Raw genomic sequence first — 18,699 nt, 5'->3', positions numbered from 1 at the left:
TTCCGTATATGGAGTTCCGACACTCAATGGAACGAGTCTGCTCTCCGCCATCAGTTTCGCCTTGGTCTCTCTAACATCTTGAAAGATGAGCTTGCCCGAGTTGGGGTACCAACCAGGCTAGAGGACCTGATAAACCTAGCCATTCAAATCGACCAACGGCTCTGGGAAAGGCAGGGCAAAAGAACTAGCAGGGGTGTCTTGATCTGCCCTGAAATAGAGATTCCTGTCCCCTCACCCACTGCTGTCACATCAGACATACTCTCCAGCAAAAGGAGGCTTCGTAATTCTCCTTGTAGGAGTTTTTGGAGACCATCGTTATCCTCTGCTGAACGTCTTCGACGACAAGACTCCAACCTCTGCTTCTTCTGTGGTGATGCGGGTCACTATGTACTGACATGTCCAGTGAGACCTCCTAAGCCCTTTCCTAGCTGGTTCCATATGATGCACCCACATGGAACGTGTCAAACGCACCTCTCCTTCCTTCTTCACTTGCAACTTGCTGGAAGAACTATTTCTGTTTTAGCAATTATAGACTCTGGTGCTGTTTCATGGATTCTACCTTTGCTCATCAATACAATAGCCCTCTCTGTACCAAGAAACAAAGATTTTTGGTCCATCTGGCTGATGGCTCTGGTATCAGTTCTGGCCCAGTGACACAAGAGGCTATGCCAATCTTCTGCCATTCATTCTCAGGACATCAGGAACTTCTACGTCTGGATGTCATACCCTCACCAATGTTTCCGCTCATCCTCGGCATGCCCTAGCTAAGGGCGCACAACCCATCCATTAACTGGCTGTCCGGGGAAATCCTCTTTTCTTCCGAATACTGTTAGAACCATTGAATTCCAAAGGAACCATGCACAGTGACTCCTCTTCTTAGCATCCATCCTGATTCAGAGATGATGAGACTTGTCCCTGCTGTCTACCATGATTACTTGGATGTATTCAACAAAAAGAGTGCCAATGCTCTTCCCCCGCACCGCCCCCACGATTGTCCTAATGAACTCCTACCCGGTGCTGAGATCCCTTTTGGGCGAATTTACCCTCTCTCCGAATTGGAACTAGAGGTCCTCCAGAATTACATAGATGAAAGCCTGGAAAAAGGGTTTATTCGGCCCTATATATCCCCAGCGGGAGCTGGCATCTTCTTTGTCGAAAAGAAAGATCATACTCTTAGACCATGTGTGGACTATCGTGATCTAAATAAGATAACAGTCAAGAACCGTTATCCTCTTCCTCTAATTCCTGAATTGTTCCAAAGGCTACGAGGGGCATGTGTATTTTCAAAACTAGATCTGAGAGGTGCATACAATTTAGTCAGAATTCGCGAAGGGGATGAATGGAAGACGGCCTTTCGAACACGCTTTGGGCACTTTGAATACCTAATTATGCCATTTGGCCTTTGTAATGCCCCAGCAACATTCCAACATTTCGTTAATGATATATTCCGGGACTATCTTGATTTATCATTGTTTATTTGGATAACATCCTAGTCTTCTCAAGCTCAATAGAACAACACCGGGACCATGTGAAGAAGATACTGGGTAGGTTATGTCAACATCACCTCTATGCCGAAGCTGAAAAGTGCGAATTTGAGAAACATACCATTCAGTTCCTCTGACTTGTGATTACTCCCGATGGCATTGCTATGGATCCTCAAAAAGTGACCTCTGTATTAGAGTGGCCCGTCCGAGGAGACAGGAAAGCGGTACAACGCTTTGTGGGATTTGCTAATTTCTATAGGAAATTCATTAAGAACTTTTCCAGTATCATTGCACCAGTCACGCAGTTAACCAGGCAACATGTTGCTTTCAAATGGACTCCCGAGGCTCAAGCAGCTTTTGAACAATTAAAGACCTTATTCACCTCTGCTCCTATCCTGAAGCACCCAGATCCTGCTTTAGCTTATGTTCTCGAAGTAGATGCTTCTGAAAATGTTGGTGGAGCTATATTGTCTCAATGACAAGGACTCAAGTCCCTCCTTCACCCTGTTGCCTTCTTCTCTAGAAAGTTAAGCTCCCCTGAAAGGAACTATGACGTAGGAGACAGAGCTGTAAGCCATCAAGGCGTCCCGCAAGGAATGGCGCTACTTGCTGGAGGGAGCTTCACACCCTATGCTCATTTTTACGGAACACAAAAATCTGGTATACTTGAGAACTGCAACATGCCTAAGGCCACGGCAGGCAAGATGTGCACTTTTCTTCTCCCGTTTTGTGTTTCACTTGACATACCATCCAGGATCAAAGAACGGCAAACCCGATGCGCTCTCACGCATGTATCATGGCCCAATAGTACCATCTGAGCCTGACACGATCCTGCCAGCTAAAAACTTTTTACTTCTGCAAGCAGACCTTTTATCACAAATAAAGGAAGCGGTTGATGAGCATCCACCCCCCTTGGAAATGCATCTTCAGCTAAGGGATGGCCTGTATCTGCATAAAGAACAGATTTATATACTGAAACAACTCAGGACTCTCATTCTGAAAAGATGCCATGACCATCCTTTAGCGGGTCACTTTGGGATCTGCAAGACCTCAAATTTGGTCTCCCGTTCCTTCTGGTGGCCATACTCAATGAAAGATTGTAAAAATTATGTTAGATCTTGCTCGGTATGCCTCCGAAACAAGTCTGATAGAGCCAAGACCTGGGGCCTATTGGAATCCCTTCCAGTACCTGAAAAACCATGGAGTATGATTTCTCTGGACTTTATTGTAGAGCTTCCCCCATCTGAAGGATTCACCACCATCTTTGTCGTGGTTGGTCGTCTGTCAGAGATGGCCCATTTCATACCCCTGCGAGGGACTCTTTCTGCTGCTGAGACTGCTTCTGCTTTCATTAAAGAGATTGTGAGGTTACATGTTATTCCCAGCAATATCGTATCTGATCGGGGAGTGCAGTTCACCTCTAAGTTCTGGAAAGCTCTGTGAGTCACTAGAGATCAAACTTTGCTTTTCTTCTGCGTATCATCCACAAACGAATGGGCAAACTGAGAGGACAAACCAGATCCTTGAATAGTATCTACGATGTTTCTCTTCTTACTCACAGGATGACTGGGTGTCTCTCCTTCCATTGGCAGAATTTGCATATAACAATTCCATCCACTCTGCTACCAAACAGTCCCCTTTTTATGCCAACTATGGATACCATCCTTCCTTCCTCCCTGAAATGCCGGGGGAACCCGTGGCCCCGGCGGTACAAGAAAGACTGGATTTCCTCAATAGTAATGGTCAAATGTCACGAGAAACTATTTGAGGCTCAGACAAATAAGAGATTTTTTGACAGAAAAAGAAGGGGGAATCTGAATATGAAACCAGGAGATAAGGTCTGGCTGTCTACAACAAACTTGAAATTGAGCTGCCCTTCAAAGAAGCTTGGTCCAAGGTACCTGGGACCATTTACAATCAAAAGAAAGATTAATCCTGTAGCTTTTGAATTAGTGTTACCAAATATGAAGATCCATCCGGTATTCCATGTCTCTTTATTAAAACCAACAGTTCCAAGTCTATTTCCGGATCGAGGTCCAGAATCTCCTGCTCCACTGCTTGTCGAAGGTAATGAGGAATATGAAGTAGAAGCCATCCTGGACTGTAGAAAGAGGGGTGGTCAGACCCAGTTCCTCATCAAATGGAAAGGCTATGGTCCAGAGGATAATTCCTGGAAACCACCTGCTAATGTCCATGTTCCACGGTTAGTGCAGGCTTACCTTCATCCCAAAACACAAGCTTTAGTAGGCATCCGGAGGCTGCCCCTAAGGGGGGGCAATGTAAGGGAATTCCCGTGAGACGGCTGGTGAATAGACGTGCGCATGTGCACAGAAATGCACGATCACGCACGGTGAAGATTGGCACCAGACGGACTATTTAAAAGGTGCCTCTGCCTGTGCTGACTGGTCTTCAGCTGTTTCCCATTTCCTGCTTGTTCCTGTGTGATTTCCTTGTTGGTGACCCGGCTTGTTCCTCCCCTGACTCTGATTACTCTCCTGCTTGATACTTGTTCCTGACTTCGGCTGTGCTCCTGACTTTAGCTTGCTTATGATTTGGTACCTCGCTGTCCGCCTGTTGATGACCCCGGCTATTCCTATGACATTGCTCCTGTCTCCCATCCCTGCTTCCTGCCTTGCTCTGGTGCACACTTGGTGATCTACCATACCAGCTCTGCATATTACTACTGTGCCTGAGTCGGAGGTTCATCAGTCTTCCAAAGTCTCCAACTGCAAGAGCTGTAAACAACATCTGCTGGCGTTCTTGTCCCCCTGGTCCCTAGACACCCTCTGTTCCACTTCCAGTGGGGTCAGAGCTAGTGACACAAGTGAGGCCGACCTAGTCATTTCAGTCTCCAATCAGGTACATGACAGAGGGTCTCCCATTGGTTAAGAGGGCTGGTAGTGTCCGAAGTGTGGTCCAGAATAAAGTCCTGGATAGTCGTCACGACCTCCGCAATACAGAGAATCTTTGAGTAGGGTATCGTTCAAGCGCCACGAAAAGCGACAGTCGGTCCTGAATCGTAAGATGGACTGGGGCGTGGTCTGACCATAAGAAATGACAGAGAGGATGAAATAGGACAATCTAGAAAAGAGACTGTGAAACAAAGAAAAAGTCTATACGACTGTAGGATGCATGAGCTGCAGAGTAATAACTATAGTCTCGCTCCGAGGGATGTTGAATGCGCCAGACATCCACTACGTGTAAGTCATGCAAACGCGACTTAAGTTGAGATAAGGCCGATAAGGAGAGAGAAGATTTACCCGCTGAAGTGTCCAAGTCTGGAGAAAGAGCTACGTTAATGTCCCCTCCGATGATGAAACAGGGACCCCCAAAAGCAGACAGCCTAGAGAGGCCTGTCGCCAGAAATGGAGCCGGACCTATATTGGGAGCATAAATATTCGCCACTGTAAAAACAAAATCTTGGTATTTCAATTTAAGGAAGAGGTAGCGACCAGTTGGATCGATTAGGGAGTCCAGGACCTCCAGGCCGAAGGTATGATGAAAGGCCACCGACACCCCCCTAGACCTAGTCTGTGGATTAGTACTATGATACCATTGAGTACAGTGACGGTTGCGGAGGGCTGGGATACCATCAGAGCAAAAATGAGTCTCCTGGAGTAGCAAGATCTGCGTTCCACATTTATGGAAATGGTAGAGCATCTGGCTCCGCCTCTCCAGAGTGTTAAAGCCCCTACAATTAATAGAGGAAAATTTAATCGGAGTCATAGTTGGTTGAGGGAGAACAAATATGAGGAAAAAAAAAGGGCCAAGGAAGGAAGAGCAGAAAAAAAAAAAAAAACGAGATAAATGAGAAAGAGAAACTATTAGACAGGCGAACTGTCAAAATAACATACAGTGTGATACTGCGTGATACACCGAAGGCTTAGGTGGGGAATGTCAAAGGCGCATGTATCCGATCCCGACCCAGGCCCCCCACAGTCAAATGAAAACTTGAGGGAGGTCACCTGCAGATGAGGGTGACCCCCTCTACAAAACGTATTCAATAATCCCTCAAACAGGCATGAGAAAATAGGCCCCCGCACCCAACAAATAAACATAAACAGAGAACAGTAATGACGGGGTGAGGATGAGACAAATAAAGGAAGGGCCTAAAGCCCCTGAGACTAAGGCCGAAGACGTCCCTGCCCGTCACGGCAAATGGCGGTGGCGGAACCCAGGGACCAGCCGTAGGCCACAGCCCCAGAACCTACAAAAAAAAAAACAACAGGTACAAATATAAGGCACAGATCTAATAGAAGTAATCAACAGTATGTGCAAAAACTGTAGGAAGAGGAGGAAAGGGAAAAACCTCCCAATTCACACAGGGAGTCATCTTTTGGGAGGAAGATCTGGAACGCTTCTTCTTGCGATCAGACCGCTGCCAGGAAGAGGGGAATGGAAGGCCAGGGGTCGGTAGTTGAAAGGGCCAATGCGGGAGGGACACCTGAGGTAGCTCTAACACACTGAGAAATGTAGGCAATTACCCAAGGGTGCAGAATTGAGCAGATTTACCGTTCTAGGAGGCGTGAAGTTGAAACGGGAATCGCCATTCGTAGCGGATATGCCTTTCCTGTAACATCTGAGCGAGGGAGCAGAGCCCTGTGCATAGCTAGAGTCTGACAGAAAAAGGTCAGGGAGGAGCATCACTGGCACTTCATTAAATAGGATGGTGTCCTGCATGCTGGCCGCATGCATAATGGCATCCTTGACCTTAAAGTAGTGGACCCTGCACAGGGTATCACAAACAAAAGATGGGACAGGATTCTTGGGGCCCAGCGTGTGATGTACGCGGTCTAACGCAATATGGGTGTCTTTAGGTTGCTGGAGCAGTTGATTGAAGATGGCGGTAACTGCTGTGGCCAAATCTTTAGATTCAATGGTTTCTGGGATGCCCGATCCAAATATTGTTTCGGCGGTTCCTGTTCTCAATGTCATCCTGGTGGTACATGAGCTGTTGTATAAGAACGGTATGGGAATTAAGGGTCTCTTCGTGGGTTTGTAAAGCATACACGAACAGTCGGCGGTATTTTCAATCTCTTCCATACGCACACAAATATCTTAAGATCAGAAATTTCCTGCTTGTATGTGCTTTCAATACGTTTCACATAAAGCTCAGAATCTGCCTTTGTAGGAAGGCATTTCATGTAGGTGTGCAGGGACCGCATGTGGGACTTTAGATCCCAGCCATCCTCAGAGCAGAGAGATGCTGGGGAGGGGCTGCATGATCTCTGTGTGCCGTGCCTGCATATCAGGGTCCCGAGGGGGGAGAGAGGGAGAGACCCGAGGGCTTACCTGCCCTTCTTCAGAACGTAGTCCTGTATCCACAGGGGACGAGGAGGGGAAAGGTGCCTGAGCCATCCTGGAGGCCGGGGCGCCCGAGGATCGGGTCATGAACTGGCTCATGTCACCGCCGGACCGGCTCTCTGTTGCTCTCCGGGGGGTCCGGTGCAGATTCCTCCCCATGGGGATTATGATAGCAACTCTGTGAGGGAGAGAGGGAGCCTGCCGCAGAGATCCGGGCCGGAAGCTGTGCAGTATCACTACTCTCGTTCCATGCGCCAAGCCAAGCCCCCCCCCCCCCCCCCGAGGAGTAGTTTTTAAAGTCTTTTGTACCCCTTTAAAACACGGTCTGTAAATCAGAGAGACAGACTAACAGACACCCCTCTTCTGTGATTGCACCCCTTCCTTGGGAGTGGGACTTCGGGGAAGCCTAGGTAGAGAGTTGAGATGTTGCTTGTTTTTAGGAGATAGAATCCCCTGAGGATGAGGATTTTGGAACTTTTTGCCATGGAAGAACCACCTTTCCACCTGTGACATCTTTGATGTATTTGTCAAATGTCTCACTGCAGAGTCATCCTCCTTCAAAAGGACACCAGTGTATATTAGTCCATATAAAAGATAAGTCTACAAACTATGAGATTTTATATTATAATATATATACATACACACACATATATACTATATTGGGACACCCCTCCAAATCATTGGATTCAGGTGTTTAAATCATCTCCACAGCCGCAGCTGTATAAAATCAAGCACCTAGGCATGCAGGCTGCTTCTACAAACATTTGTGAAAGAACGGGTCACTCTCAGCTCAGTGAATTCCTGCATGGTACCATGATAGGTTGCCACCTGTGCAATAAGCCCATCTGTGAAATTTCCTTGCTGCTAAATATTCCACTGTTATAATACCACTAACACTTGACAAAGTGGAAGCAACTGGGAACAGCAGCAACTCAGCCACGAAGTGGTAGGCCACGTAAAATGAGAGCGGGGTCAGCGCATACTGAAGCGCACAGAAGTCGCCAACTGTCTGCAGAGTCAACAGCTAAAGCCCTCCAAACTACGTGTGGCCTTCAAATTATCACAACAGTGCACAGAGAGCTTCATGGAATGGGTTTCTATGGCTGAGCATCCAAGCCTTACATCACCAAGTGCAATGCGTCAGGTGCAGTGGTTTACAGCACACTGCCACTGGACTCTACAGCAGTGGAGATGTGTTCTCCAGTGACTAATCACGCTTCTCTGGCAATCCGATGGATGTGTCTGGGTTTGGTGGTTGCCAGGAGAACAGTACTTGCCTGACTGCATTGTGCCACGTGTACAAGTATAAAGTTTGGTGGAGGGGGAGATTATGGTGTGAGGTTGTTCTTCAAGGGTTGAGCTTGGCCTCTTAGTCCCAGTGAAGGGAACTTTTAAGGCATCAGCATACCAAGTTATTTTGGACAATTTCATGCTCCCAACTTTGTAGGAACAGTTTGGGGATGCCCCCTTCCTGTTCCAACATGACTGCACACCAGTGCACAAAGCAAGGTCCATAAAGACATGGATTAAGGAGTTTGGGGTGGAGGAACTTGACTGGCCTGAACAGATTCCTGACCTCAACCCAATAGAACACCTTTGGTATGAATTAGAGTGGAGACTGCCAGCCAGGCCTTCTCATCCAACATCAGTGCCTGAGCTCACAAATGTGCTTCTGGAAGAATGGTCAAACATTCCCATAGACACACTCCTAAACCTTATGGACAGCCTTCTCAGAAGAGTTGAAGCTGTTATAGCTACAAAGGGTGGGACAACTCAATATTGAACCCTACGGACTAAGGCTGGGATGCCATTAAAGTTCACGTGCGTGTAAAGGCAGGCATCCCAATACCTTTGGCAATATAGTGTATACAGTGGGGCAAAAAAGTATTTAGTCAGCCACCAATTGTGCAAGTTCTCCCACTTAAAAAGATGAGAGGCCTGTAATTGGCATCATAGGTAGACCTCAACTATGAGAGACAAAATGAGAAAAAAAATCCAGACAATCACATTGGCTGATTTGGAAAGAATTTATTTGCAAATTATGGTGGAAAATAAGTATTTGGTCACCTACAAACAAGCAAGATTTCTGGCTCTCACAGACCTGTACCTTCTTTAAGAGGCCCCTCTCTCCTGCACTCATTACCTGTATCAGTGGCACCTGTTTGAACTTGTTATCAGTATAAAAGACACCTGTCCACAACCTCAAACAGTCACACTCCAAACTCCACTATGGTGAAGACCAAAGAGCTGTCGAAGGACACCAGAAACAAAATTGTAGACCTGCACCAGGCTGGGAAGACTGAATCTGCAATAGGCAAGCAGCTTGGTATGAACAAATCAACTGTGGGAGCAATAATTAGAAAATGGAAGACATACAAGACCACTGATAATCTTCCTTGATCTGGGGCTCCACGCAAGATCTCACCCCATGGGGTCAAAATGATCACAAGAACGGTGAGCAAAAATTCCCAGGACCACACGGGGGACCTAGTGAATGAACTGCAGAGAGCTGGGACCAACGTAACAAAGGCTACCATCAGTAACACACTACGCCACCAGGGACTCAGATCCTGCCGTGCCAGACGTGTCCCCCTGCTTAAGCCAGTACATGTCCGGGCCCGTCTGAAGTTTGCTAGAGAGCATTTGGATGATCCAGAAGAGGATCGGGAGAATGTCATATGGTCAGATGAAACCAAAATAGAACTGTTTGGTAGAAACACAACTCATCGTGTTGGGAGGAGAGAGAATGCTGAGTTGCATTCAAACATTCAAAGAACACCATACCTACTGTGAATCATGGGGGTGGCAACATCATGCTTTGGGGCTGTTTCTCCGCAAAGGGAACAGGACGACTGATCCATGTACAGGACAGAATGAATGGAGCCATGTATCGTGAGATTTTGAGTGCAAACCTCCTTCCATCAGCAAGGGCATTGAAGATGAAACATGGCTGAGTCTTCCAACATGACAATGATCCCAAACATACCGCCCGGGCAACAAAGGAGTGGCTTCGTAAGAAGCATTTCAAGGTCCTGGAGTGGCCTAGCCAGTCTCCAGATCTCAACCCCATAGAAAAACTTTGGAGGGAGTTGAAAGTCTGTGTTGCCCAGCGACAGCCCCAAACCATCATTGCTCTAGAGCAGATCTGCATGGAGGAATGGGCCAACATACCAGCAACAGTGTGTGCCAACCTTGTGAAGGCTTACAGGGAACGTTTGACCTCTGTCATTGCCAACAAAGGATATATAACAAAGTATTGAGATGAACTTTTGATATTGACCAAATACTTATTTTCCACCATAATTTGCAAATAAATTCTTTCCAAATCAACCAGTGTGATTGTCTGGATTTTTTTTCTCATTTTGTCTCTCATAGTTGAGGTCTACCTATGATGCCAATTACAGGCCTCTCTCATCTTTTTAAGTGGGAGAACTTGCACAATTGGTGGCTGACTAAATACTTTTTTTCCCCACTGTATATGAAAACTGATCAATTCTGATGGCTCATCTCATTTCTTGAGACCCTAAAAGCCAGTACAAATACCCTCCAAATTACCCTTTTTTGAAAGTAGACTGTCCACAGTAATTTAGTTAGAAGCATCTTGAGTTTTGTGAAGTTGTAATTTTTTGTAAAAATAAAAAAAAAATTTTTTTTTTCAACACACTGTCACCAGTGCAGTACAGCTTCATTATATGACTGGTGTGGCAGTGATCAGGGACACGGACTGGTGACAGTATGGAAAGGAAAAAAAAAAAGTTTTTTTTTTTTTTTTTAACATACTTTCATCAGTAGTTTAGTGTCACCATAGTAACACTGTACTACTCTGGGGGGTGAGGTTGAGCTCTGCAGTCACTTTTGCAGCAGTTTTCTTATACTGGGTCACAATTCTGCACAATATCCTTTTGTCACTCGGTCCGTTGGCCATGTCGACTGCTTATGCTTCACAGACTTTTCCCAGGAAGGAAGGAAGAAAATGTGATTTCACAGGGCAGAATCTCCCTACAAAACTGCGATTTTAGAACACATGTGAACCTAGGCTTACTGTCTGGGGGGGTCCCATTGGGAAAATGTCCTCTCAATGCCTGTCCTGGAGATGGCATGTTACTAAGACACATGAAATGAGCGGAAATCTCAAAGTGGAATACTGATTATTTAAAAAAAAAACAAAAAAACAAGTTGACAAAAGTAGAGCACAGAATTGCTAGAACCTAGATCAGCTTTATATTGCTGTGTCCCTTTTGGGAGACTTTCCATCGCAACCTGTCTGGATTTAATTGAATATAAAAAATGTTTTACTTGTGAGCCAATAAGGTGTACAATAGACTGCTTCTATCAATAAGATCGCAGGCTTTCTTGCTCACCCTCATAAATGTGAGTTATCAGTGCATACAAATGAAGAAATTATAGATGCCGTGCTCTATCAAGACCTATTACCCGTATATAGTATAAAAACTGTATTTGCATTAAATCTCTAATAGCTGCATAATCTCTTATGTGTAACCATACATGATTGTGATGCCAATCAATACCCAAACATGTGTTGGTAATAATGAATAAATGAATTTGAAAAATATATAACAAAGTTGGTAATAAAAAAAAAAAAAAATTCTGTGCAAAATTATTCAAATTTGTGTCCTTCAATGATTAAATAATCCAATTAATAAATAAATAAAAAAATAAAAATGGAGAAATATGGAAAATAAATAAAAAGTTAAAATTCTATGAATTTTGTGCAAAAACGCAAAACAAACTTGGTGCAGAGTTCAGCAGGGATGAGATATCTGTGTGCTCTCCTTCCAATCAGCCTGAGGTGATGCAGGTAAAGGTTTCAGAAAGAGGTCTAATGTGTAAGCCTGAATGGTCATATGGGTCTCTCCCTCCTCAGATCTTTCCTTGATCCAGCCCTTTAAGTATTCCTCATACGGATCATGTAAATAGAGAAAAGTGCATGGTGCTTTTTTGTAGTATGATACTACATCCCCCGGACGAAGCCACGAATCCCTGTGGAGATACGCGTTGGGGAGGGGCAGTGACATCACCATGTATCCTTACATGGCGAGCACTGCTATTGTATGTGAGCACACCCCAGAGGCTGGTCTTCGCCGCTTTAAGCGGCTATTATACAAAGTGTAGATTTTTTTTAATTAATGTGAGTGCATATGGAGTGCATATTAAAGTGTTTATTTTTATCAACGATAAAGCACCATGCACTTTTCTCTATTTACATGATCCGTATGAGGAATACTTAAAGGGCTGGATCAAGGAAAGATCTGAGGAGGGAGAGACCCATATGACCATTCAGGCTTACACATTAGTCCTCTATCTGCAACCTTCACCTGCATCACCTCAGGCTGATTGGAAGGAGAGCACACAGATATCTCATCCCTGCTGAACTCTGCACCAAGTTTGTTTTGCGTTTTTGCACAAAATTCATAGAATTTTAACTTTTTATTTATTTTCCATATTTCTCCATTTTTATTTTATTTTTTATTTATTTATTATTTGAATTATTTAATCATCGAAGGACACAAATTTGAATAATTTTGCACAGAATTTTTTTTTTTTAATCACCAACTTTGTTATATAATTTTTCAAATTCATTTATTCATGATTACCAACACGTGTTTGGGTATTGATTGGCATCACAATCATGTATGGTTACACATAAGAGGTTATGCAGCTATTAGAGATTTAATGCAAATAAAGTTTTTATACTATATACAGGTAACAGGTCTTGATAGAGCACGGCATCTATAATTTCTTCATTTGTATGTCTGGATTTAATAAGATTGTCAGTGGGTCTGGAGGAGAGGAAAATCTCTCCAATGGGACCCTTAAAGAGTAAAAAAGACAGATTCGGACTTTAAAATGTATATAGAGGTTAAAAAAAAAATGCAAGAAACCTCAGCAAAACATGGCCACAATAAAAACCTGAGAAAGGTTGTAACCATTTTCTCACACTGTGCAAAATGTAATAAAACTTTTAGCTGGAGTTCAAACTTAAAATTTTTGTATTGTCAAAAAACAGAAATTGTTAAAGAGCAGCTTTATGCAGGCCATAGATGATTTGTTTATCGGCCGATTTTTTGTCCGAAAGAATGATTGGCCGATTTTCGCACTGCTAGTGGGGCAATGGCATCGGCCAATTTTCGCAGTTCCTCATAATTTCGTTTATCGATCATGCTGGAAAATTCGCAAAAAACGGCTGATTTTCTAAATCATTGGTGGCAACATCGGATTACAGAATGAACGAGGTTTCATTTTTCAGACAAAAAAAATCGGCGGATAAACGAATAATCTGTGGCCTGCATTACCCAGACAAAAACACATGCAGAAAGATTTTGGGTGATGCCAACCCACCAAGGCTCTCTAGCACCTGTACAGAACAGAAGATGACAGACCTGGAGCTCGTACTACACATTGAAATTTTAGAATCTTAGCTGGCATATTTCATACTCAATATCAAGGCAGATACAGTAACTTTACTATCTAATTGGAGAACAATTACATCATTTCTAAAACAATGCATATATCAAATTTAAGCATTTTCCTAATATTTGCCTGGACTTATCAGAATTCTGGGAGGATTATAGGCCCCCACGGACTGAATTGGTCAATAATTATCTCTCGTTCCATAGAAAACTAACTTGAAATGATTTATGAACATCTGTAAAGATGAAGTATTATTACTTTGTAAATAACTTGATGTCTGGTTGCTGTCTATATTAAATACACAGGAACTATGGATGTAAGTTACATAAAACAGAGACAGAAATAAATGTAAACCAAGTTTATTTTGCTTTTTTTAAGTAGTAGTGTTCTTAAAGCACTACAGCATGGTAAACAATGTAAATTAGTACAAGTCATCTCAAAAGCCAGAATTTTATGAGTTGTTAAAAAGATGCAAGCCTATTCTAACAGGATAAATATTTTTAACCATTTCACTTCTCATTAATGAAGGCTCACAAATGAGCAACGCTCCTCATTGAGGAAAACAAAAAGCTGTTGTCGACAAAGCGACAGCACACACACAAAACAAAAACAAAAAAAGTGTAAAAATAACTAAATGTACTGTGTTCCCATACTTTCTGAAGTTGCTTTACAATGGGATGATATGCACATGACCTTGCTGCAAAAGTCTATCCAACCTGCAGTATGTATGTTGTTTAGCTCACCTCAACCCAAAATAAACCTGTTTGTTGTTCAGAGAATGCAGCCCTGACTGATTTGTCTTCATTAGTCAATTTGTCATACCAATTCCTTCTAGTCAGCAAGATCCACTAGAAGGAAGGCAAAACACATAAAAGAATGAAAAAAATGACATTTCCAGATGGGGGAGAAAGAAATTTGCATTTGAAGAAACACATTTGCAGAGATGGAAATTTGAAGTTCCTTGTCCCCACGAAACAAAAATGGTGGGAGTATTTAAAACGGGAAAAACAAAAATAAAAAACAAAAAAACAAAAAAAATAAACAAACTTATTTTAAATGTCATGCAAACCTAAAGATGACCAAAGCTTTAAACAATGGAAGGATATTTCACAGAAAATTTCTTATACAAAAACGCATAATAAGAAAAAAGGGCCACTAGGTGTCATTATAATTTACAAATTGGCATCATTTTGGTCAACGATAATCAAAGTGATGTTTTCCTGAACAAAGTAGATGTTCAGTGGGAGGAGGGAAAGTAACATTAACTTGGTTTCTAAAAACTAATCACACATTTCTTCAGGAATCTCATGTGGATTAAGTATGCCAGGAACGGACATCTGAAGTTTGTGTTTTTCTTCCTGGGCTTGCCGAAGCGCTGTTTCCCTTTCTTCCAGAAACAAGTCTGAAGTGTCTTCACCAGCAAACTCCTGCAATTGGAAGCAGATGCAATGGATTATCAATAATGGAAAAAAAATAGCTTAAAGTCTATCTATAACCAAAACCTTTTATTTTAAGCTTTGGACAGACTGGGGAAGGAGTCTGAATATCTGTCAGGGAATTTTCCCCTCTCTTCATGTACTTGGGAACAACCATTTACCAGAGAAAACAGACTCAAATAAAAGATTGACAGAAGTTCTAGAATTTCCCTACTTAAAGGCCAAGTTCATTGTACTCCATTCACTCTTCCTTTAGCTTTGTAACTGAAATCCTTATAAAAAGGTATGAGCAGAAAGCTAGAGGGAGAGTGTGGAGGAGGCTGACATTGCACTGGCGTTCCACTGTTTGCAGGTGCAATGCTTTGCAGGCTCCTGTAGGAAAACATAAAATGCACATTTTCTCCTGCAAAATTTGTGAATTTATTTTTTCCTTAAAAAGGTAAACGTAGCCTTTTATGGCCAGTTTTTAGCTCTGTATTGGATTTACAGTGGAGGGCCGACGGCTCTTTCTAGCGGCAACTGGAATTGCTTCTGCTTTGCTAGCCCTCTGCTGCCATCCATAATGAATAAATACATTCCTCTGGCACACATGCATGGTCATCCAGGAGGAAGCTAACCATGCCAAATGAAGAGATCCTCCCAGCCCTGATTTACAGCTCTCTGCTGCTCCTGAAAGCCAAGTAGGACACTTTGTGCTGTGACATCAGCCCCCTGAAAAAGCTCACCAACCAGAAGATTAACTGGAAAGTTAAAAATCAAACAACAGCAGATAAGGAATAAAAAAAACAAAAACAAACCACACCGTAAAATCCTTTTCTTGGGAGTTTATTGAGGGATGCAGGAAATCGTACTGCCCCTGCCCCCTTATGTAGCCACTGAACAAATATGGACCCCCCACACACACACACACACACAAATACCAGGCCAGGGTGCCTCTGTTTAATTCATATCCTCAGTTTAATTTTATGTGATATAGGTAGACTTTAAGACATCCTAATGGGAACTCAATGTACCTTGGTTGGGTATCAAACTGGACATGATATTTACCTTAATCTGTACAAGGAAATCCCTAAGGTGTTCTTTAAAAGCAGGAATATCTTGATTTAAACTGAAGAGACCAGTCACAAAAAGTTTAACTTGAGCACTAAAAGGAAGAAAAAAAAAGTGTTTATGAACAGCAAAATACCAGATAACTGCAGGCATTCATACATATGTGTAAATGAAATCCACTTGCAATTAAACTTCCCTATCTATTCGGAGGAGGGGGAAGTCTCTCCTGGATGTGAGAGATGGGAAATTAGCTCCTACCTAGAATGTAAGCTCCAAGGAGCAGAACCCTCTTGTATTGAACTGTATTGTTGCTGTATTGCCTCCCATTATATTGTAAAACGCTGAGCAAACTGTTGGCGCTATATAAATCCTGTATAATAATAATACCTTGCACTCCAATAGTCGTCCCCCCCCCCCCCTTTTTTTTTTCTCTGCGACCCCCCACCTCCCTCTCGCTTTACTGAGCCTTTTTTGATTGCTTACTTTCTTCTTGATTCTTTCCGCTCAGCCTTCTTATATTTTTTGAATATAAGTAATTACAATGGACAACAGTGCGGTGGACCCCCTATGAGTACTGATCTACATACCCGAATCGGGAACGTGTTTTTCTTGTACTCTTGATTACTGTACATGCTTGACCTACTGTTGATGCTTTCTTTTATATATTTTGTTGACTGAACTGCTGTTCCATTGTTATAAAGAATTTAAAAAACAAAAACTTCCCATTTGCTTTTGAACCCTTCCATGTCAGTGTCGAGAAATATCCCCTCACAAATACGCAAAGGTGGGCCAATGTATCTGTGTAATTGCCAGTATCAGATTTACCTAGTAAGGGGCACTGCAGTAAAATTAAGAGGTGTTGCTTTTTTCCCCATTTACCTTTCCATGGGGATCCAACTTAACATACAAATACGCAACCTGAACCTCACCAAAATATTTAAAGCTGCAGTATGCTCACAAAAGGGAGCACCAATCAAGGTTAAAAACTTCAGATAAGGAGACCTACCAGCAATGGAGATGTTCTACTTTCATTATTAAAGAATTTCCTTGCCTGAAATTGTCAGGCATGGGAGCAAAACAGATTCCTTTAGTTGCTTACTGTCTCTACAGTGCTATAGGTGGTGAAGACATTTTATCTCAGGAGGCAAGTTTTATTGGACATTGTATAGCATTCTGAAAGCGAAGCACTGCAGTCATGACCACCATTCACCACTTTCAATAGCAAATGCTGCAATATTTTGGGTGGTGGATTAAAAGGAAACCTACAAGAAGAGCAATATATAGGCCAGATTTTCTGAAAAAGGTCTGAAAATGCTAGATGCCTGTTTTTTTCTGGGTAACAATAGTTTCAGGTACAGTTAAAAAAAAAAAAAAAAGAAGAAAAAAAAAAAAAAAAGAAGCATACAGTCAGTGCTGACCTGCATACTGGTTTCAGGTCTGTGACATCAAGTTCTGAAGCCACTGAATCAGCTTGATAAGGCTACTACCATTTTCAGAAGCAAAGGTCAGCAATGGCAGCCCACACACTTGTCTCACCTGTAATAATCTGAAAATCAACTGTTGAATTGATAGGATCTCTGAAATTACACTAAATCTTTATTTTCTTTGTATTCTAACCCTGTCACAGCAGAAGTATCAGTTGGAGTACACATCTTTAAAGGGTTATTTCACCTACACAAAAAAACTGCCTATGCAGGTAAAGGGATATCTGTAGATTAAAAACTGTGCAGCTCTGACTAAAGTTGAATATTGCCCTTGCTATAGGTGTACGCCATTTACAAACTTTCGAAACCTGATTGGAATACTGCCAGGATGTTGCTAATGTGAGGCCTAGTCGTTACTGGTCACCTCCACCATCCCAGAAGTTATTTTTTTTCTCTGATTCAGACCCCCTCACATACTCTCTCCCCTGTCGCAGTAGGTCTGAGCTCAGTGCTTGAGAGCTTGCTCCTTTAATAGTTACGGTGAGTAGTAACAACTAGGCTTCACTTTGCAACATCCTGGGAGTATTCCAGTCAGGCTTGGAGGTATGTAAACGGCCTACACCTGTAGCAAGGGTATCATTCAAATTTATTTGGAGCTGCACAGTTTTTATCTACAGACACCCCTTATCTGCATAGGAAAGTGAACTAACCCTTTAAAGTCATCCGATCTTCTCCCCAAGCACACTTGTAATAACGGATGCTCTGTAATGTTCTGTCCATGACATAAAAGAAAACTAAAAGGCTTTAACAATTTTGCTCTCCTTCACCAAAAAAGGACAAATGAGTGTTCATTAGTGCGGCGTTCAGGCAGGGGACAGATTAGCCTTCATGAGGTTCTTATAAGCCTGACAACAAGCTGATGTCTGTCTTGACAGAGCGAAAATACAACTAAAATAGGGAAAGGCTACAAAATAATAAAAACAAGTGGATATTCAGGATCCCGAAAATGTCGTTCCCACCTGGTTCTTTATAAATACAAACAAGTTTTATCAATCTAATAAGCGCAAGTGCTATTTAACATGAAACCTTGATACAATAATGTACTTGAAATTTAAAAAAAATATTTGCAGACAAATCACTCTGGTTTATTTACTTACTCTTGCAGATGAGGAAATGCTGACTTTAATAGGTTAGCTACATAGTCTTGAATAAATAGCTGATTATTGGGTGGAGCTGCAGGATTCAGCGGTGTGCTTATTTTTCCTTCTTCTACCAAGTTAAACATGTATGCCAGAATTGAAGCATGCATCGTTAACCCTGCAGGGGAATAAAATAAAATTTAGAATGCATTAATTTTTTACTGTTAAAATCTAAACAAGTAGGATAATCTCAGGAGGAAGACAATATGCATAATAATAAAAACTAAAAAAAAAACAAAAAACAAAAAAACAAAAAAAACCACCTAGCACCAAATCTTAGCCTTTTTACAGTCTCTATGCTTACAGGTTTAGTTAAAGCGATACTAAAGGTTATTATTTTTTTTTTTTTTAAATAAACATGCTTATACTT

The 18,699-nt window shown here is 42.4% G+C and overlaps 1 protein-coding gene across 1 annotated transcript in view; it reads right to left on the bottom strand.

The window, feature by feature from the left end:
• Positions 1-13,563: 13,563 nt before the first annotated feature.
• XPO1 (exportin 1) overlaps positions 13,564-18,699 on the bottom strand; it is an 82,864-nt gene continuing 77,728 nt past the window's right edge. Inside the window, exons 23-25 of the mRNA XM_089669183.1 lie at positions 18,288-18,447; positions 15,704-15,800; positions 13,564-14,647 (exon numbers count right to left, since the gene is read on the bottom strand). Coding sequence (XP_089525309.1) covers positions 14,501-14,647; positions 15,704-15,800; positions 18,288-18,447 — 404 coding nt within the window. The 3' untranslated portion in view covers positions 13,564-14,500. The remainder of the gene's footprint in view (positions 14,648-15,703; positions 15,801-18,287; positions 18,448-18,699) is intronic.

This window comes from Staurois parvus, unplaced genomic scaffold (assembly GCF_062004578.1).
Source record: "Staurois parvus isolate SC_StPar_1 unplaced genomic scaffold, SC_StPar_1.0 ptg000070l, whole genome shotgun sequence".
NCBI lineage: Eukaryota > Metazoa > Chordata > Amphibia > Anura > Ranidae > Staurois > Staurois parvus.
This window is presented reverse-complemented; position numbering and strand designations above follow the sequence as displayed.